Source organism: Rhinoderma darwinii, chromosome 1 (assembly GCF_050947455.1).
Source record: "Rhinoderma darwinii isolate aRhiDar2 chromosome 1, aRhiDar2.hap1, whole genome shotgun sequence".
Taxonomy (NCBI): Eukaryota; Metazoa; Chordata; class Amphibia; order Anura; family Rhinodermatidae; genus Rhinoderma; species Rhinoderma darwinii.
In genome coordinates, this window is record NC_134687.1 from 63791229 (window position 1) to 63813892 (window position 22664).

At 42.3% G+C, this 22664-nt stretch overlaps 1 protein-coding gene across 1 annotated transcript in view; it reads left to right on the plus strand.

The window, feature by feature from the left end:
• Nucleotides 1-22237, plus strand: part of KLB (klotho beta) — a 33410-nt gene extending 11173 nt beyond the window's left edge. The window contains exons 2-5 of the mRNA XM_075849590.1: nt 12584-13094; nt 17897-18165; nt 18825-19968; nt 21658-22237. Of these exons, the coding sequence (XP_075705705.1) occupies nt 12584-13094; nt 17897-18165; nt 18825-19968; nt 21658-22064 (2331 nt within the window). The 3' untranslated portion in view covers nt 22065-22237. The remainder of the gene's footprint in view (nt 1-12583; nt 13095-17896; nt 18166-18824; nt 19969-21657) is intronic.
• Nucleotides 22238-22664: the final 427 nt, after the last annotated feature.

Below are 22664 nucleotides of genomic sequence, written 5' to 3' on the forward strand. Positions count from 1 at the left end.
GTAAAATGCCTGAATTACGTCCGTAAATAGGGCGTGTGAACATACCCTTAGAAGCATTGCTGCTATAGAAGAATACACTGACGTACAGAGACAAGATACGGTTCTACCAATCTGTAATACAGAACTGTCAGGTCTCCATATGCCGTTATTCCGACTCCATGTTATTATGACTTTTGCCGTGTGTATGAAGCCTGCAGGGCAGATCAAACCACGGGCAATAATAACCACCTTAGAACAATTCACTAACAACCTTTAATTATTCAAGCGGATGTCGAGGTCAGGATCACAAATTGCAGGTTTTTTTTTCCCAAACTTTTCCTCTCTTTAAGATCCACTTCTGGCTTTGGCTGAAAAAGAAAAGGCATTAAAGAGGCTCTGTCACCACATTATAAGTGCTCTATCTCCTACATAAGGAGATGGGCGCTATAATGTAGGTGACAGCAGTGCTTTTTATTTTTAAAAAAACGATCTGCTTTCACCACTTTATTAGCGATTTTAGATTTATGCTAATGAGTTGCTTAATGCCCAAGTGGGCGTGTTTTTACTTTCGACCAAGTGGGCATTGTACAGAGGAGTGTATGATGCTGACCAATCAGTGGCCAATCAGCGTCATGCACTTCTCTCCATTCATTTAGGCAGCGCATAGGGATCCTTTTAGATCGCTATGTGCTGTCTTATACTAACACATTAACAATACTGAAGTGTTTAGACAGTGAATAGACATTCCACGGGATGTCTATTCACAATCCCTGCACTTCGTTACTGTTTCTGTGGTAGTTACCGCAGAGGAAGCGTAATCTCGCGAGATTACGCTGTAGATGACAGGTTACAACGAGATCACGCTTCCTCTGCTGTAACTACCACAGAAACAGTAACGAAGTGCAGAGATTGTGAATAGACATTCCGTGGAATGTCTATTCACTGTCTAAACACTTCAGTATCGTTAATGTGTTAGTATAAGACAGCGCATAGCGATCTAAAAGGATCCATATGCGCTGACTAAATGAATGGAGAGGAGAGCATGACGCTGATTGGTCACTGATTGGTCAGCGTCATACACTCCTCTGTACAACGCCAACTTGGTCTAAAGTAAAAACACGCCCAGTTGGGCATTAAGCAACTCATTAGCATAAATCTAAAATCACTAATAAAGTGGTAAAAATAGATCGTTTTTTAAATATAAAACACTGCTGTCATCTACATTATAGTGCCGATCTCCGTATGTAGGAGATAGGGCACTTATAATGTGGGGACAGAGCCTCTTTAAATACTTTACCAAACTGCCCTGCGTGAACCTGTGTATCTGTCCTTAGAATTCTAACTACAATGTTTGGACTGATTTTCCATAGAATTGCAAATAAAAAAAATACAAAGTACAACTAGTTTAAAGAGGCTCTGTCACCAGATTTTGCAACCCCTATCTCCTATTGCAGCAGATAGGCGCTGCAATGTAGATAAGAGTAACGTTTGTTTGTTTTTTTTAAAACGAGCATTTTTGGCCAAGTTATGACCATTTTTATATTTATGCAAATGAGGCTTTCTAAAGTACAACTGGGCGTGTTTAAAATTAAAGTACAACTGGGCGTGTATTGTGTGCGTACATCTGGGCGTGTTTACTTCTTTTACTAGCTGGACGTTAGGAATGGGAGTGTATGATGCTGACGAATCAGTATCATCCACTTCTCTTCGTTAACACCCAGCTTCTGGCAGTGCACAGACACAGCGTGTTCTCGAGAGATCACGCTGTGACGTCACTCACTTCCTGCCCCAGGTCCTGCATCGTGTCGGACGAACGAGGACACATCGGCACCAGAGGCTACATTTGATTCTGCAGCAGCATCGGTGTTTGCAGGTAAGTCGATGTAGCTACTTACCTGCAAACGCTGATGCTGCTGCAGAATCAACTGTAGCCTCTGGTGCCGATGTGTCCTCGCTCGTCCGACACGATGCAGGACCTGGGGCAGGAAGTGAGTGACGTCACAGCGTGATCTCTCGAGAACACGCTGTGTTTGTGCACTGCCAGAAGCTGGGTGTTAACGAAGAGAAGTGGATGATGCTGATTCGTCAGCATCATACACTCCCATTCACAACGCCCAGCTAGCAAAAGAAGTAAACACGCCCCGATGTACGCACATAATACACGCCCAGTTGTACTTTAGAAAGCCTCATTTGCATAAATATAAAAATGGTCATAACTTGGCCAAAAATGCTCGTTTTTAAAAAAAAACAAAACGTTACTCTTATCTACATTGCAGCGCCGATCTGCTGCAATAGGAGATAGGGGTTGCAAAATCTGGTGACAGAGCCTCTTTAAAGGTATTGCCTCATAAAAACAACAGCTATCCATATGCCCTGACAGGACATGACCAGCTGATTGCTGCAGCGGCTCCCAAATCATAGGGGTTGTCCATGATTAGGCAAACCCTTTAAATCTGGCCAGACATTCGATTTTAGTCTTGCTGATCCTGATGATTTCAATGCAAGTTGACAACAATCTATGAGTTACAATGTTGTCCAAACCAAGTGATAAGTGTTTGGTAGCTGTACTTTCTTATGTTTCTTATCTGATGAAAGTTTTCTTCATTGTAATTAGTAGCAGGCACAAAATACAGATAAAGAACTGTGAGGATCTGGTGTAAGAATTTACAACTTTAACTTGTGTCCCATTGAAGTTTATTTTTCCAGAGTAGACAATAGAGATAAGACACCACATTTTCTTTGCTATCTCTCTTTTTTCCCTGACCAGCATACCTTCCAGGCTTAGAGCTGTCAGCTGTCAGAACCCTTCATCACCGTCTTCTATTTAGCAGCTTGTCTGTGAGCAATGGGTTATGATGGCCTTTCCCTCCCAGCTATGTATGAGAGGAGTATGTCTTTAAGGCCTCCTTCACACAACAATTTTTCTGACGTTTTAAACTGCATCAAAAAACGCTTCTCAAAATCCTAGACGTTTTCAAAAGTAACAAGCGTTAATTTAGTGTCATTTTGTAGTCCTATAGAGAAGCCTATGGGGAAAACGCTTGAAGAAGACACCATACCCAGAGCATGCTGCGTTTGGAAAAAAGACGCCACTGACCACAAAATTGCCTCAAAAACGCTGCAAACAAAAGCGCAGTTGTATGTAGGGCATTTGATATTTTACCATAGACTTTAATGTAACTGTAAAGGATCTGCCAGGCACAGCTTCTGTGTATACGCCCATAGGTAATCAGTCTGCACCTGCTTCTGTGTCTGTGGGACTGACTCCATCTTCCACCACTCAGGATGGCAGGCTTAGGAGTGGGAGAGCCTATCACAGCCTGGCCAGACGGAGCTAGCTCCCACCCTCTGTCTATTTATACCTGCCTTTCCTGTTCCTCCTTGCTTGTGATTCTTCTCGTGTGGTTTCCTGGCCCTGCTGCAGCTTCTGAACTATTTGACCCTGCTTCATACTGACCCTGGCTTACTGACTACTCTCCTGCTCTGCGTTTGGTACCTCGTACACTCCTCGTTTGACTCGGCTTGTTTACTACTCTCCTACTCAGCGTTTGTTACCTCGTACACTCCTGGTTTGACTCGGCTCGTTCACCACTCTTGTTGCTAATGGTGTTGCCGTGGGCAACTGCCCCATTTCCCTTAGCTTTGTGTACCCTTGTCTGTTTGTCTGTCGTGCACTTACTGAGCGTAGGGACCGTCGCCCAGTTGTACCCCGTCGCCTAGGGCGGGTCGTTGCAAGTAGGCAGGGACTGAGTGGCGGGTAGATTAGGGCTCACTTGTCTGTTTCCCTACCCCCATCATTACATAATCACAAGCCCATATACCTAGTCTACCCTGGTCCCTCACACTACTATGGACCCCCTTGAGACCCTGGCTCAGCAAATGCAGGATCTCTCCCTACAGGTCCAGGCCCTGGCTCAGAGGGTCAACCAGCCTGACGCTACCATGGTAGTGCCCCTCACCTCACCTCTTGAACCCCACCTCAAGTTGCCTGACCGGTTCTCAGGGGACCGGAGGACTTTTCTCTCCTTTCGGGAGAGTTGTAGGCTCTACTTTCGCTTAAAGCCTCACTCCTTAGGTTCTGAGAGCCAGCGGGTGGGTATAATTATGTCCCGGCTCCAGGAAGGGCCCCAAGGATGGGCCTTCTCCTTGGCTCCTGACGCCCCTGAACTTTCCTTCGTTGATCTTTTCTTTTCTGCTCTCGGACTCATTTATGACGAGACTGACAGGACTGCCTTTGCCGAGAGTCAGCTGGTGACCTTACGTCAGGGTAAGAGACCTGTTGAGGAGTATTGTTCTGACTTTAGGAAGTGGTGCGTAGCTTCTCGGTGGAATGACCCTGCCTTAAGGTGCCAGTTTAGGTTGGGTCTGTCGAACGCCCTGAAAGACCTGCTAGTTAGCTATCCTCTTCTGACTCCCTAGACCAGGTTATGGCTTTAGCGGTACGACTTGACCGACGTCTCAGGGAATGACAACTTGAACGTTTTTGTGTTTTCCCCTCTGACTCCCCCATGATGCCTCCCGAGGTCCCGTTGCTTCGATCTTCCACAGAAGACTCGGAGGTACCTATGCAACTCGGGGCCTCCGTGTCCCCCCGACAACGTAGAGAGTTCCGCAGGAAGAATGGTCTTTGCTTCTATTGTGGGGATGACAAGCATCAAGTGAACACCTGTCCTAGGCGTAAGAATAAGCAGCCGGAAAACTTCCGCGCCTAAGTGATCATCGGGGAGGTCACTTGGGCGCAAAGGTATTTCCCGTAAATATGAAACGTAATAAAATATTGCTTCCCTTTCAGGTTTCTTTTGGTGGTAGGTCTGCTACCGGCAGTGCCTTCGTGGATTCAGGGTCTTCTGCTAATATCATGTCTGTGGAATTTGCTATGTCTCTAGCTATGCCTTTGATTGATTTGCCTAAACCTGTCCCGGTAGTGGGTATCGACTCCACTCCTCTTGCTAATGGTTATTTAACACAGCATACCCCTGTTTTTGAACTCCTTGTTGGCTCCATGCATTTGGAGCTGTGCTCTGTACTGTTGATGCAGGGATTATCGTCCGATTTGGTTTTAGGCCTTCCCTGGTTGCAGTTGCATAATCCCACGTTTGACTGGAATACTGGGGAGCTTACCAAATGGGGTAATGGATGCTTGACGTCATGTTTTTCTGTTAATTCTATTTCTCCCCCTGAGGAGGTGAACACGCTACCTGAGTTTGTTCAGGACTTCGCTGATGTTTTCTCTAAGGAGGCCTCCGAAGTGTTACCTCCTCATAGAGAATACGATTGCGCTATCGATTTGGTACCAGGAGCTAAGCTCCCTAAGGGTAGGATATTTAATCTCTCTTGTCCCGAACGTGAAGCCATGAGAGAGTATATCCAGGAATGCCTGGCCAAGGGTTACATTCGCCCCTCTACTTCTCCGGTAGGTGCTGGCTTCTTCTTCGTAGGGAAGAAGGATGGTGGTCTTAGGCCATGTATTGACTACCGTAACTTGAATATGGTCACTGTAAGGAACCAGTATCCCCTTCCTTTGATTCCTGATCTCTTTAATCAGGTTCAGAGGGCCCAATGGTTATCTAAGTTTGATCTACGGGGGGCATATAACCTTATCCGCATCAAAGAGGGGGATGAGTGGAAGACTGCGTTTAATACGCCCGAAGGTCATTTTGAATACCTCATAATGCCCTTTGGGCTGTGTAATGCTCCCGCGGTCTTCAAGAATTTCATAAATGAGATTTTAAGAGATTACCTGGGGGTATTTCTTGTAGTGTACGTTGATGACATACTTGTGTTTTCCAAGGACTGGTCCTCCCACATTGAGCATGTCAGGAAGGTGCTCCAGGTCCTTCAGGAAAACAAACTGTTTGCGAAGTCCGAAAAATGTGTGTTTGGGGTGCAGGAGATACCATTTTTGGGTCAAATCCTCACTCCTCATGAATTCCGCATGGACCTTGCCAAGGTCCAGGCTGTGGCGGAATGGGTCCAACCTGCCTCCCTGAAGGCGTTACAGTGTTTCTTGGGGTTCGCTAATTATTACAGGAGATTTATTGCTAACTTCTCGGTCATCGCTAAGCCTCTTACGGACCTCACTCGCAAAGGTACTGATCTCCTCCACTGGCCTCCTGAGGCTGTCCAGGCTTTTGAAGTCCTTAAGAAGCGCTTTATCTCGGCCCCGGTGCTGGTTCAGCCCAACCAAATGGAGCCATTTATCGTGGAGGTTGACGCATCCGAGGTGGGAGTGGGGGCTGTCTTGTCCCAGGGTACCAGGTCCCTCACCCATCTCCATCACTGTGTCTATTTCTCCAGGAAGTTTTCGCCCACTGAGAGTAACTATGATATTGGCAACCGCGAACTCTTAGCCATTAAATGGGCATTTGAAGAGTGGCGCCACTTCCTGGAGGGGGCTAGGCACCAGGTAAGGGTCCTTACCGACCACAAGAATCTGGTTTTCCTAGAATCTGCCCGGAGGCTAAACCCAAGACAAGCTCGATGGGCGCTATTTTTTACCAGATTCAACTTTTTGGTCGCGTAGCTTCATGGCCAGCCCTCCTTCGGAGGAAGATCCTGCTTGTATTTTGCCTCCAGGTATAATCATTTCTTCTATTGATTCTGATTTAGTCTCTGAAATTGCGGCTGATCAAGGTTCAGCACCCAGGAACCTTCCTGAGAACAAGCTGTTTGTTCCCCTGCAATTCCGGCTAAGGGTACTTAGGGAAAATCATGACACTATCTGGTCATCCAGGCATCCTGGGTACCAAGCACCTCATTGCCAGAAACTATTGGTGGCCTGGGTTGCCTAAAGACGTTAAGGCCTACGTCGCCGCTTGTGAGGTTTGTGCTAGGTCCAAGACTCCCAGGTCCCGACAAGCGGGCTTACTACGTTCTTTGCCCATTCCCCAGAGACCTTGGACCCATATCTCCATGGATTTTATCACCGATTTGCCTCCATCTCAAGGCAAGTTGGTGGTGTGGGTTGTAGTAGACCGCTTCAGTAAGATGTGCCACTTTGTGCCCCTCAAGAAACGACCCAATGCTAAGACGTTAGCTACGTTGTTTGTCAAACACATCCTTGGTCTCCATGGGGTCCCTGTCAATATTGTTTCGGACAGAGGGGTACATTTTGTTTCATTGTTTTGGAGAGCCTTCTGTAAAAAGTTGGAGATTGATCTGTCCTTCTCCTCTGCCTTCCATCCTGAAACTAATGGCCAAACTGAGAGGACTAATCAGTCTCTAGAACAATATTTAAGGTGTTTTATCTCTGACTGTCAATATGATTGGGTCTCATTCATTCCCCTCGCCGAATTTTCCCTTAATAACCGGGTTAGTAACTCGTCAGGGGTCTCCCCCTTTTTCTGTAATTTTGAGTTTAATCCACGGTTCTCCTCCGTTTCACCTGGTAGTTCCAACAATCCCGAGGTAGAGGTCGTTCATCGGGAACTGTGCACAGTCTGGGCCCAGGTTCAGAAGAACCTAGAGGCGTCCCAGAGCATACAAAAAACTCAGGCAGATAGAAGACGTTCTGCTAACCCCTTGTTTATGGTCGGGGATCTAGTGTGGTTATCATCTAAGAACTTGCGCCTTAAGGTCCCGTCCAAGAAGTTTGCTCCCCGTTTTATAGGGCCGTATAAGGTCATTGAAGTCCTCAATCCTGTCTCCTTCCGACTGGAGTTGCCCCCATCTTTTCGAATACACGACGTGTTTCATGCCTCCCTCCTTAAACGCTGCTCCCCGTCCTTGGCTCCCTCGAGGAAACCTCCTGTCCCCGTTCTCACCCCTGAGGGGGTGGAATTCGAGGTGGCCAAGATTGTGGACAGCAAGATGGTCCAAGGCTCCCTCCAGTACCTGGTCCATTGGAGAGGATACGGGCCTGAGGAGAGGACTTGAGTACCCGCCGGGGATGTTCACGCTGGGGTATTGGTCAGGAAGTTCCACCTTCGTTTCCCCAATAAACCAGGTCCACCTAGAAAGGGTCCGGTGGCCCCTCATAAAAGGGGGAGTACTGTAAAGGATCTGCCAGGCACAGCTTCTGTGTATACGCCCATAGGTAATCAGTCTGCACCTGCTTCTGTGTCTGTGGGACTGACTCCATCTTCGACCACTCAGGATGGCAGGCTTAGGAGTGGGAGAGCCTATCACAGCCTGGCCAGATGGAGCTAGCTCCCGCCCTCTGTCTATTTATACCTGCCTTTCCTGTTCCTCCTTGCTTGTGATTCTTCTCGTGTGGTTTCCTGGCCCTGCTGCAGCTTCTGAACTATTTGACCCTGCTTCATACTGACCCTGGCTTACTGACTACTCTCCTGCTCTGTGTTTGGTACCTCGTACACTCCTGGTTTGACTCGGCTCGTTCACCACTCTTGTTGCTCACGGTGTTGCCGTGGGCAACTGCCCCATTTCCCTTAGCTTTGTGTACCCTTGTCTGTTTGTCTGTCGTGCAGTTACTGAGCGTAGGGACCGTCGCCAAGTTGTACCCCGTCGCCTAGGGCGGGTCGTTGCAAGTAGGCAGGGACTGAGTGGCGGGTAGATTAGGGCTCACTTGTCTATTTCCCTACCCCCATCATTACAGTAACATCTGGCTGCCCTAAAAAAAACACTGTAACAAACGCCATTAAAAACGTCACGAAAAATACACTTTAGATTTCCAGCATTTTAGATTTCCAGATTCCTTGACCTTTGTAACCCATGTTTATAGGCAAACACAAGAAGAAATGATACTGACTCTGCATTTTCATAACTATATTATTACTTTATATTTTAAAGAGCATTTGCCCAGAAATCATATAATCCCCAGGAAATCTGACTCCTTGATTTGTCCTCTACTATGAATGTGTTACCTTTATCTTAGAAGAGTCCTGAATGTTAAATTATACTGTGATAAATCACTTGTCCTCATTTTGCTACATACGTAGCCAGATTTTTCATCTAGAAAAGTTGGATGATAATCCCTGTGGTAGCTTTATTGGCTGTCATGTTATTTGTCAACAGATCTCCCAGAAACAGATACAATTATTATTTTTAATATTAGGGGGTAATTCTCATAATAGATTACAGTATACACCTTTATATAGCGAGTATGATCAGTGTGTGATACATGTGTCTGCGGTTTTAGATTAATCACCAAACTCATTGGTCCAACAAGTGTTTTTACAGCAGGGAAAATGTCATCTGTACGGCTAATGTTACACAACAGAGATCGCGGCAGCGCTCATTATTGATCAGGGATGTTGTATTTGTGCAAGGTAAACACTTCGCTTTGATAAAGAAATAAAATATTCCGTAGTCAGTAGAGCTGATTATATAAAGCAATTATTTTATTTTGATTTTATTTTTTGCTTTTCTAGGCAAAATCCATTTTAATGTTAAATATTTTTAATATTATTTTTTTTTATTTGTTTTAATAAATGTAAAAAAAACAAACAACTTCTCCAGTCATACTTGATAAAAATGCAACAACGTTCCACTGACCATTCAATAAGGGCCTGTTCACATCAGCGTTCACCTTCCATTTGGGCTTTCTGTTCATCTGTACTGTCAAAGGAACAGATGAACGGAAAGACAAACGGAAAGTATCGTTTCCGTTTACAATACCATTGATTTCAATTGTATTTCTTTGGTTTCAGTTTGCCTCCTAGGTTTCAGGGTTTTTTTTTTCACGGAAACAATAGCGAAGTTGTTTACCTTATCGTTTCCGGTGAAAAACTGGAAACCTAGCGGAATGGAGCCAAACTGAAACCGAAAAAATACCATTGAAATCAATGGTATTGCAAACGAAAATGATACTTTCCGTTTTTCTTTCCGTAAATCTGATCCTCTGATGGAATAGATGAACAGAAAACTCAACGGAAGCCCAATGCTGATGTGAACTGGCCCTAACTGAAAAACAGAAAACTACTGATAGCTCCTAGAATTACCATGAGTTGTACCAGATAACCAACTCCGCTATGCTACTGTACATCTGTACATACTTACGTAGTATGGGACAAAAGAGTGGGTGCTCTTTACAAAGTTTATACTTGCCCAAGGGGAAGTATCACAAACAAAACGCTCGTCTTGGAAATGGAAGTGGGAGAGGATGCCCAACACTTTGAGCTAGACTACAAAGACTAGTAATCATTCCCAATAGAAACTTTAAGAAAAAAAACTGTCTGTTCCAAGTACTTTTGGGGATTATTTTCTGGTAAGTTGCCGGACACCATGATGGAAACTCGACAATCCCATTAAAGGCTTTGTACACCTTTGAAAATATATATATTTTTTAAAAATAAAAATGTGTATTAGTGTGATTGGTGCAACTTTGTAATTATATTTTATTAAAAATGAGTTTTACTCTTTGAGATACAGCTGTTTTATATCCTGTATACAGAGCAGCTGTACCTAGTGCTGAAGCCTGTATCCGTCAGGTCAGCGGGACTGACGGGTTCAGTGTCATCAGGTCCTGTGTGTCTCTGACACGCAGGATCAAGCTGATAACGATCACAGCTAAATTTATAACTTAAATGTGATGGATAACGGGTGGATCCTACGTGTCAGAGACACACAGGACCCGCTAGTAAAGTGTACAAAAACTTTAAAGTCAATAGGGTCTGTCGGTTTGTGTCCTTCATGTGACAGATCCGGCACTGATGTTATTTTTATTTTCTGTTCCTATGATGGGATATAGAAATAAAAATACGAACTCAGATGTGAACAGAGCCTTACAATTAAAGTGACTGGTACTCAAACTTTTTGCTCAGCATTTTTTGGGGGGCAGGTGGGTTTGGAGGGATATGGGCAAAATCAAGTGCTGACAAAAGGAGGACAGCTACTCGTACGTCATGTCACTATGATACATTTAATATAGATAAGCTTCTTACAAGTATACCTTGTTCAATAATACATTATGTTATAAAATCATGTGAGTTTTAATCTCTCAAGTTTTATCAAATAATGTAACAATGCAAAATGAAGTCAACCTCTCTTTTTTCCGTTCGTTAAAGCATCACAGCGGTTTTCTGATAAGCTGTTTCTAATTACCAGATCAGAAGATAATCTGCTTCCTTTTTAAGCCTTGTGATTGTTTTTTTTCCCTCGAACAATAAAAATCAGATTTACCATAATGCCATACCACCATGATATTTTTGGCAGTACTAATGTTATGGCTGTTATTTCTATAGTATAATGAATGTTGTCATTTATTTATTTTGACTTATAATCAATATTTTAGGCAGATATACTTCGATGTATCTGCATAGACGCCAGTATTAGCTAGGCCATATATAAGTTAGAGGTCTTGCACACAGCTGAATTATGGATCCATGTTGAATGGATCCATGATGGGGCACCCATAGAAATCTATAGGCTCATACTCCGCAAACCAACAACTAACTAGTATTGAACCATTGTGCTGCATTTGCAAATATGAGTTTTTGTGAAGTTGGAGAAGTATAATAAAATTACCAAATACTATTTACTCTAATTATCAGGGGACCTTCAAAACTGTGCAAAAAAGAATTATTAGTGTGTATCTAATAAAAGCCTGATTAAACTTTACAATAGCTAGAACAGCGAACAATGGGTAACAAAACACATTGGTAAGTGAATTATTTATAATAGGTATCAGCCACAACTCCCCCGTAAACATGCATGTTTAGATTGACCAAAAATACATGTCATTTAAGGCTATGTTCACACGGGGTATTTTGCCGAGTTTTTTTGACGCGGAAACCGCGTCGCAAAACTCGGCAAAAACGGCCCGAGAACGCCTCCCATTAATTTCAATGGGAGGCGTCGGCGTCTTTTTCCCGCGAGCAGTAAAACTGCCTCGCGGGAAAAAGAAGCGACATGCCCTATCTTCGGGCGCTTCCGCCTCTGACCTCCCATTGACTTCAATGGGAGGCAGGAGAAAGCGTATTTCTCGCTGTTTTATGCCCGCGGCGCTCAATGGCCGCGGGCGAAAAATGGCGCGATAATCGCCGCGAAAATCGGCGTGCAGGGAGAGGAATATCTGCCTCAAAGTTCCAAACGGAATTTTGAGGCAGATATTCCTCCCCCAAAATACTCCGTGTGAACATAGCCTAAGAAAAAAAAGAGGACGATATCTCATGTTAGGGTAAACAGTAGGTTTGAACTGCAACCTGTCGGATTCTTGTCCCTTCCCCTGCTTTGAGACATTGGGTGGCCCCCAACTAGCTTACAGCAGGGCGTAACTAGAAGGGCGGGCGGGACATGTGTCCCGGGTGTGGGGTGTTCTGGGGATGCCATACCTTGATATGGCCAGGGTATTTAGAAACAGGACTAAGGCAGCAAATCGATTCTATGCTCTGGGTGAAGGAAAGCCTTGCTCTAACTCTGGCTCCCAGAATGACTTATTCTTGGATATATGTGAAATTCTATTTGTGGAAATACTATTTACATAAATCTATACGTAACCATTTAACTAGGTGGAATATTGCTAGTGGTGTGCAAAAACCTGTTCCGTGAAACTTTAGACTCTGTTGTCTCTGAAGGTCATAAGCTTTCAAAGCTAAATCCCAGCTGGATCTGTCATTTTATTTTACCTTGTATTTGACCTTTTCAGTTCTCACTATACCATTTGTATTTGTTGTTTCCATAATAAAACTATATTCTTATATTTTAGGCTCATGCTGTGGTCTGGCATACCTATAACACCCATTTCCGTGCATCTCAAAAGGGATACCTGTCCGTGACATTGGGCTCCCACTGGATAGAACCAGAGAAAAGACATATTGACTCATCAACTATTAACATGTGTCAAGAATCCATGGATACTGTACTCGGACGCTTTGCAAAACCTATCCATATTGATGGCGACTACCCAGAAAGTCTAAAGAGAAAATATGGCTCTAGTCTTCCCATATTTTCCGAGTCAGAAAAAGCTTATATTAAAGGGACAGCAGACTTCTTTGCATTCTCCTTTGGACCCAATAATTTTAAGCGTTCAAATGATTCCAACAAGTTGGTTCGCATCTTAATTCATTTAAGGGGAGTGTTAAATTGGATCAAGATGGAATATAACAATCCCAAAATCCTGATAATGGAAAATGGATGGTTCTCAAATAGCAACATCCATACTGAAGACACGACAACAGTCTACATCATGAAGAAATTTATCAATGATATCCTACAGGGTAAGTAGATATTCCACCATCCTCATACGAGTGCCGCGGCCCCTTCAAAACTGTTGATCGGTGGAGTTGCCGGAAATTGAACTCCAACCGATCAGGTAGGCCATCAATTTCTTATGACTGGACAGCCCCTTTAATACTATTCATTATAGTACATTTTTATTTAAAGATATCCTGCCACCACTTTTTTGACCATGACATTTTCTCTTTTGATTTGTAAGTTGTTCTGTAATGAGAATTCGAGCCCCCACATCACTCCTGTTGCCTAGGTAAATTAAACTTGTAGGAGTCAGACGAGACCCTTGTTTTGTACTTTTTTTTGTAGCCAATCACTTGATAAGTATTGTTGTTGTTCACACTAGTGTCTTGGCTTTCTTTACTAATGGAGCAATGACTGCTATGACAGATCAAACCGATTCCAACTAATCCTGACATCTTATTGACTTTATTGCTCCGCCGCTCGTGTGCAAGAGGATTTGGGTAGTGGGACTGAGCTTCTGACCATGTGTGACCACCAACACTGATACATTTGGTGGATGTTCTAAGGGTATGTGCACACACGCTAATTACGGACGTAATTCGGGCATTTTTGCCCCGAATTACGTCTGAAAAATGCGCCTCGATAGCGTTGACAAACATCTGCCCATTGAAAGCAATGGGCTGACGTTTGTCTGTTCACACGAGGCGTATATTTACGCGCCGCTGTCAAATGACGGCGCGTAAATAGACGCCCGCATCAAAGAAGTGACCTGTCACTTCTTTGGGCGTAATTGGAGCCATTATTCATTGACTCCAATGAAAAACAGCGCCAATTACGTCCGTAATGGACGCGGCGTTCAAGCGCCTGCACATGCCGTTATGGCTCAAATTACGGGGATGTTTCCTCCTGAAAACATCCCCGTAATTTCAGCCGTTACGGACGCTGTCGTGTGAACACGACAGAGGGAATAAAAAAAAGCCACACCAACTGGTTTGTAACAGCAATATCAAGATACAGGAGCATTTATTTTTTTTAAATTACTCCTATTGAAAAATGTTTATGTTTTAAATGGTCTAACAGAACAATGCAATATTTAATCATGGAACATCCCCTTTAAAAGTAAAAATAATGAAAAAGTAGTGACCGGTATTGATTCATATATATAGCAAACAATCACGTGTGTGACATATTGTCCACCTTGGCCACAAACCAAGGCCGCAGAAAACTCACTTGTGTGAGAGTATGTGGCAAAAATTAAAGACAATTGTAGTATATAGTCAAGTATTTTCGAATTAATGATTCATGGTGTTATCTAATTATTTATTATTTGGAAATCGATTAGTAATGTCCTTGGCACTACCAGGTGCTTAACTTATTAAAGGTCCTCAAGATCAACTCCTTAAAAGGGTTGTCAGGAATTAGAAAAATATGGCTGCTTTCTTCAAGAAACGGCACCACACCTGGCCATGGATTGTGTCTGATATTGCAGCTTAGCTCCTTTAAAAGTGAATAGGGCTGAGCTGTAATACCACTCACAATCTGTGGACAGGTGTGGCACTGTATTTGGAAGAAAGCAGACATGTTTTTCTGATCCTGAACAAACCTTTCCGCATCTAAAAGTAAATGTATGTGATTGCGTGGGACACCGAAGCTCTGCCCATGCTGTGACACACTGTAGGACGACTATAACTGACACTACTTATGGCCAGGATCAGAGAAACTTCTTATCCCGTCCATTTACCCTTTCTGTAGCATTTGTCATGGGCTCCCTTTCTCATCTTTTCATCAACCCCAGGAGATAGTTTTATACTGGCAGCCTAGTGCCTAACATAGGCCCTCAGATCTGTCCAGTATAAGTCTCTGTTAGGGCATACCTTGAGGTATGCCTTAACAGATGGCTGTGCATTTTATATGCCAGATATATGCCATATAAAGATATATGGCATTACATTGCAGTTTGGAAAAAGTCCCTAATTTTTTTTTCTAATAACGCAAAAGATAAAAATACAATAAACAATTATTTTTTAAATAAATTATTTTTATTGAATAAAAATAATTAAACAGTAAAAACATATATTTATTGGCAGGAGCCACTGTCAGCCGAGCCGTCAAACCAGGTCACTGACGGATTTAGCTGACAGCAGACTCTCTGCAGCTTCTATGTACAGTGATATATAAAATTGGGCGAAGTCAAATGGAGCAAAATTTTTAAGGAAAGTATACTACAAAAGTTATTTTTATGCTAAAAGACATACGTTTATATATACAGGGTGGGCCATTTATATGGATACACCTAAATAAAATGGGAATGGTTGGTGATATTAACTTCCTGTTTGTGGCACATTAGTTTATGGGAGGGGGGAAACTTTTCAAGCTGGGTGTTAACCATGGCGGCCATTTTGAAGTCGGCCATTTTGTATCCAACTTTAGTTTTTTCAATGGGAAGAGGGTCATGTGACACATCAAACTTATCGAGAATTTCACAAGAAAAACAATGATGTGCTTGGTTTTAACGTTACTTTATTCTTTCATGAGTTATTTACAAGTTTCTGACCACCTATAAAATGTGTTCAAAGTGCTGCCCATTGTGTTGGATTGTTAATGCAACCCTCTTCTCCCACTCTTCACACACTGATAGCAACACCGGAGAAGAAATGCCTCCCGATCTGACCCCCTTAGACTTTTATCTTTGGGGTCATCTGAAGGCAATTGTCTATGCTGTGAAGATACGAGATGTGCAGCGACTGAAACTACGGATACTGGAAGCCTGTGCTAGCATTTCTTCTGCGGTGTTGCTATCAGTGTGTGAAGAGTGGGAGAAGAGGGTTAAATTGACAATCCAACACAATGGGCAGCACTTGGAACACATTTTATAAGTGGTCAGAAACGTGTAAATAACTCATGAAAGAATAATGTAACGTTAAAACCAAGCACATCATTGTTTTTCTTGTGAAATTCTCGATAAGTTTGATGTGTCACATGACCCTCTTCCCATTGAAAAAACTAAAGTTGGATACAAAATGTCCGACTTCAAAATGGCCGCCATGGTCAACACCCAGCTTGAAAAGTTTCCCCCCTCCCATATACTAATGTGCCACAAACAGGAAGTTAATATCACCAACCATTCCCATTTTATTTAGGTGTATCCATATAAATGGCCCACCCTGTATATATATATATGTATATATATATATATATATATAAAGCCACCAAAGGTTTACATAGCCTTTGAAGGCTAAAATGTGCTCGACCCCCAAGGGTATGTTCACACGTCTTAACAAATTACGTCTGAAATTACTGAGCTGTTTTCAGGCGAAAACAGCTCCTGAATTTCAGACGTTTTTGCAAGTGCACGAGTTTTTCGCAGCGTCCATTACGGACGTAATTGGAGCTGTTTTTCAATGGAGTCAATGAAAAATGGCTCCAATTACGTCCCAAGAAGTGACATGCACTTCTTTGAGGCGGGCGTATTTTTACGCGCCGTCTTTTGACAGCGACGCGTAAAATTACACCTCGTCTGAACAGAACATCGTAAAACCCATTGATATCAATGGGCAGATGTTTGAAGACGTAATGGAGCCGTCTTTTCAGGTGTAATTAGAGGCATAAAATGTCTGCATTACGTCCGTAAATAGGCCATGTGAACATACCCTAAAGGGGTTTTCCCACGAGGGACATTTATGACATATCCACAGGATATGTCATAAATGTCAGATAGATGCGGGTTCCACCTCTGGGACCCGCACCTATCTCTAGAACAGGGCCCCTAAACCCTGTTCTACCTCTGTACGCTGTTTTTGTAAGCACCATAGAACTGAATGGTAGTTACGGAAACAGCACAGCTCACATGCTACTCTGCTTCTGTAACTGCTATTCACTACTATGGGGGGTTACGGAAACAGCGTAGCTCAGTGGGCTACGCTGTTTTCATAACTCCCAACCATAAAGGAAGTGGCCGGGAGTCCGTTCTAGAGATAGATGCGGGTCCCAGAGGTGGGACACGTATCTATCTGACATTTATGACATATCCTGTAGATATGTCATAAATGTCCCTCGTGGGAAAACCCCTTTGATGCTATTTTTTTTTAACGTAATGTATGTTTTTTTGTGATGAAAGCACTTTTCTATTATACTTCCATAAAAAAAAATGTAGCTAGGTTTTTGTTCTGCAGCTTCCATAAATTCACGGTACACAGTAGCTGCAGAATGACGTTGTCAGCGGAATCCATGAGTGAGCTAATCTTACGGCTCAACTGACAGTTGCTCCAGTGTGCCTCTGACACCTCATCTAACTCTATCTTTCCCTATTAGGCTATGTTCACACACTTAACAAAAAACGGCTGAAAATCCGTAGCTGTTTTCAAGGGAAAACAGCCTCTGATTTTCAGCCATTTATAAGTAACTAGCGTTTTTTGCAGCGTTTTTATGGCCGTTTTTGGAGCTGTTTTTCTATTGAGTCAATTAAAAATGGCTCCAAAAACGGCTCAAGAAGTGACATGCACTTCTTTTTAAGGGGCGTCTTTTTACGCTCTGTTTTTTGAAAATGAGGCGTAAAAAAACGCCCCGTCGGAGCAGATGAATGTAGGCGTTCTGCTTCTGATTTTTCGGACGTTTACGGCCCGAAAAATGGCTGAAAATAGCCCGTGTGAACATACCCTCGGGGTTAGATGAGGTGTCAAAGCCATACAGGAGCTACTGTCAGCTGAGCCGTCAGACCAGCTGACTGACGGATTCGACCGACAACGTCGTTCTGCTGCTTCTTAAATCATATTCATTTTAATATTATTTCGCTCTTGACTAACTTTTTGTTTGTTTTTGTCAACAGCTATTAAATTTGATGATATAAAAGTCTTTGGCTACACCGCCTGGTCCTTGATGGACAGCTTTGAATGGCAAGAAGGCTACAAAATAAGACGTGGGTTGTTCTATGTAGATTTCACCAACAAGAACAAAGCAATAACCCCTAAATCTTCTGCACTATATTTCAAACAAATCATAGAGCAGAATGGTTTTCCAGAAGAGACCCAAGAACAAGAAATTCGTGGACAGTTTCCCTGTGACTTCTCCTGGGGAATCACAGATTCTGTACTAAAGGTAAATATAGCCAGCACCGATACATAGGCAGCTCATTTAGGCTTTATTGGAGGTAGTAAACCGGTAGTCATAATGATGAATTAAGTAAAATACTCAAAGTCTGCCATTAGTGGTCTGTCCATTCTTGTTTGGTCTTCACCAGTTGTAAAAAAAATACTATTAGAACTACACCATTAATAAAACCTTACATTTTCAACAAAATTTATTCAGTAGTGACACATCGTCCTGTCCCATGTATTTAATTTTCGTTCATTAATTAGATGTATCTTGTAAAAGAGAAATAATGTGATAGTTATTTTTTGTAAAATGTAGCTACATAGATATATTTTTTTTTAAAAAACATCTTATGTTGTGTGCATAGACAGTGCAGAAGAGAGTGTTGCTAGCCTGCCTTATCTAGACCACTAGCAGAACAATAGAGCTTTCATTAACAATCAACCGCGTTTTAAAGATATTGAGATGACTCTGTTCATTCTGTTCCCATCTATACAGCAAAGCTGACAAATGAGCTGCAAAGAAGACAATAAGCACAGCTTGTTGTGACTGCTCTAATGGCCATTGTGAAAACTGCAATAATTTAACATGTGGATAGTAGAGCAAAAAAAAAAAGTAATTTTCTGATAATACATTCCCTTAAAAACGTACTTTTTTTTCCACAGTCAGAGCTGGTCCCATCATCTCCTCAGTTTGTGGATCGCAGATTGTATGTGTGGAACATTACAGGTGATGGCATCCTGCATGCAATAAAAGGAGTGGAGCTAAAGACTCGGGCGGCACAATGTACTGATTTCATCACCATCAAAAAACAACTAGCCCTACTTAAAAATATGAAAGTCTCTTATTATAGATTTGCTCTTAACTGGTCTTTGATTATGCCAAAAGGTGACTTGTCATCAATTAACAGAGACGTTCTGAGGTATTATCGTTGCATGATAACTGAGGCTTCCAAACTTGGAATTAAGACCATGCTAACTCTTTACTACCCAACACATGGATCTTTAAGTCTTCCTGGACCATTGTTAGGAAATGGAGGCTGGTTAAACAGAACTATTGCTCAGGCTTTCAGTGACTATGCAAAACTGTGCTTTCACGAATTTGGTGATCTGGTGAAACAGTGGATTACCATTAATGAGCCAAACCGCCTAAGCCAATATTACCATAACAGTAGTAACAACACCTACCAAGCAGTGCACAACGCACTCCTAGCCCATTCCACAGCATGGCATTTATATGACAAGATCTATAGACCTCATCAACATGGTCAAATATCCTTATCTTTACACACAGATTGGGCTGAGCCTGCAAATCCTTTCCTACATTCCCACACTGAGGCTGCGGAAAGATTCCTGCAATTTGACATTGCTTGGATTACTGAGCCAATCTTTGGTTCGGGTGATTACCCTTCGCTCATGAGGCAATATTTAATGACCAAACACCAAAAGGGAATGAATAAGTCATTTTTGCCCTATTTCACAGAAGAAGAGAAAAAAATGGTAAAAGGTACAGCTGATTTTTTTGCCTTGAATCATTTCACCACTAGATTGGTGATTCACGAGACAAAGAATGATAGCAGATTTGAATCGGACCGAGACATCCACTTTCTGTCAGATGCAACTCGTCTTACATCGTTTAACGGACTTGCAGTTGTACCACATGGGATTAGACGACTTCTGAACTGGATAAGGAAGAACTATGGAAATATTCCTATTTATGTTACAGCAAATGGAGTGGACGACAAAGCATTAGAAAATGATGCACTTAGAAAATATTACTTACAGAAATACAACCAGCAGTTATTACAAGGTGAGTGGTCCTCACAGCAACATATGGAGCTATACCCTCGACTATTACATAATAGATCCAGATGTGAACTATTTTCTGCCTCAAATTCACATTCTGGTACAAAATATTCTTCTTTCATCATATAAGGATGGTGGAAGATGTATTTCTGACTATGTACAGAGCTGAATGTACAGCTGGAACTGGTCATGGGACAAAATTTGAAATGTGATGGGCCATATGGAGTAATATTACCTGGTGCCCTCCAGTTGCGCCCCTATGTTGTAGATCTGCCGTTTTAGGGTCCTCTCAAGCTCTGGCCAATGTGAGTAGCGGGTGAGTGTCTCAGATTAGTAGTCTGAAAAGCGCTGCATCTATTTTTGGACAATACAGAGGGGACTATAAAATGGCAGATCCACACAGGTGGCCGCATCTCGAGGGCTCCAGGCAGTATTACTACATATACCTAATCAAATTGAACATTTTCTCCCAGTACCGGAGGGCCGCTATAATGCAATCATCATTCTTGTCTCATTATGATAACCCCATTTTGGAATAAAGTCAGCCCAGTAAGCTGCGGCTAGTCATATATTTCCCTTGTAGTGGCCGCTACAGTCAAAATGTAGTATTCCATAGCGGCCATTCAAATGAATGGCTATCTATGTAATACAAGGACAGACAGTGTCTGCCACAGCAGGAACCGCTGATACTTAGCGGTTCTTCGTTCTGGCTCATAGTGGGGGACTGCTCTATATTACATTGTGGAGCACCATAATACTTGCGCAGAGCAGGGTGGCATAGATTATTTTCAAACTTTTGGATTTATAATAAAAATGTCCTGTCAAAATTGAGATAGTTGGAGGAAATTGTAGTGTATACTCAAAACACATACTAGTACCTAGACAAAAGACAAACATTTAATGATGAACTTAAAGTGTATACCTATACATCAATTACCCAATGCGTTTCATAAAGCTTAAAGTGGTTTTCCATGTAAGTTTATTTTTAGAAAAATATGATTAATATGACAGGCAAAGATATAGAAAAGGGAGGTTTGAGTACTGCCAGGCCTTCTTACATTTTCTCTTTTCCCAGCTTAGTACTAATTTGGCCATGAGATGAACACCGCGGCCTGACAAGTGACAACACCATGTAAATGGCTGAATCTATTAGGCCGCATATTCATAGCAACCAGTCTGTCTTAAATAATCCAGCTCACATTGTAATGAGACCAGATATTGTGTGTTGACATTGTAATGAGCTCAGAGAAGGGAAAAAGCTTTTTGGCCGCTGTCAAGTCATGCCATACTCACTTTCATTTTAATCAGATTTTTCAAAACGTATAGGCCCTGTTCCCACTGGGATTTTTGACGCGCTTTTTGATGCGGAAACTGCGCTGGAAACCGTGGCAGAAAACGGCCAAAAATGCCTCCCATAGATTTCAATAGGAGGCGGAGGAGTTTTGCTCCCTCACGGGAAAAAGAAGCGTCATGCCCTTTCTTTAGGTGATATCAAAGGGAGGCAGAAAAAGTGGTTTTCGCAAAAAAAAAAAAAAAACTCAGTGTGAACAGGGCCATATATTGGATATTAGACTGTAAACATTCCTAAATTAAAATCTAATAATAAATAAAAAATAAACATGGTAAAGTTATCTTTGCCTTTCTATAGAAGTGGTTGCACTAATCTCATTCTCTCTGGTTACTTGTCTTCTAGCCTACCTGCAAGATAACATCAACTTGAAGGGATACTATGCTTTCAAACTGACTGATAAAACAAAACCGCAGTATGGATTCTACAGCTCGGCTATTTATGACATGAAAGCGAAGGCGTCAGTGAACACATACAGCGCAATAATTACCGCCAATGGCTTTCCACTGGACCAAACTGGAAGCTCCTGCAAACTGACAAGTAAAGATAACTCATGTTCCTTCTGTACCTATCTACAACAGAAGAAACCTCTCATCTTTTTCATCTTTTGCCTGTTTTCCACGTTCACTCTTTTATTAACTGTTACAATAATCCGAAAGTACAAACGAAAGAGAAGAAAACTTCATTCTGTGAAACACCAGCATAACGCTTGTTTCCTCATTAAAAAGAAAGACGGTTTCAGCCAATGCTGATCTTGGTTGCCCCTAATATTGACTATTTTACTTTGCATTCACTCCATTTGTTTTCTGAAGTCAAAGACGTATAAACTTGTTCCTGAGCACGTTTACAGGAGCAACATCACTTCATCGTATTTATATATTTACTTGCTTTGATAGAACAGGAACTTGATGTTTTCATGAGCGAAACCTACACAGAAAATCATTCATAAACTGAAATTCTACTGTCAAATTTGTCAATATTTAAAAAAAAACAAAAAAAAACTACCTTTCCAAAATATTCCAATTTGTTTGAATTGTCTCCTGACTTCTAACAGATTAGTAGCACTTTTATGAGAATATTGTTATGTATGTAGTATGAATGATGCTGGTCTCATCACTTGAGATGAGGGTTATACTCCTTCCTTACCCTTGACTATGATTATAAGTTAAGCGACTATGTGTTCAGTGACCCTGGATATGTACACAAGTTCTTGAGTTCTTGGATACGACGAATAATCTGCACATATACACTCTTGAATCAATCCCAAACTCCCCCATCCCCCGTAAACATGCATATTCTTCAGAACATGCATGTTATTTTAATAGGTAAGTGTAGATGATGAGTGTTTGCTA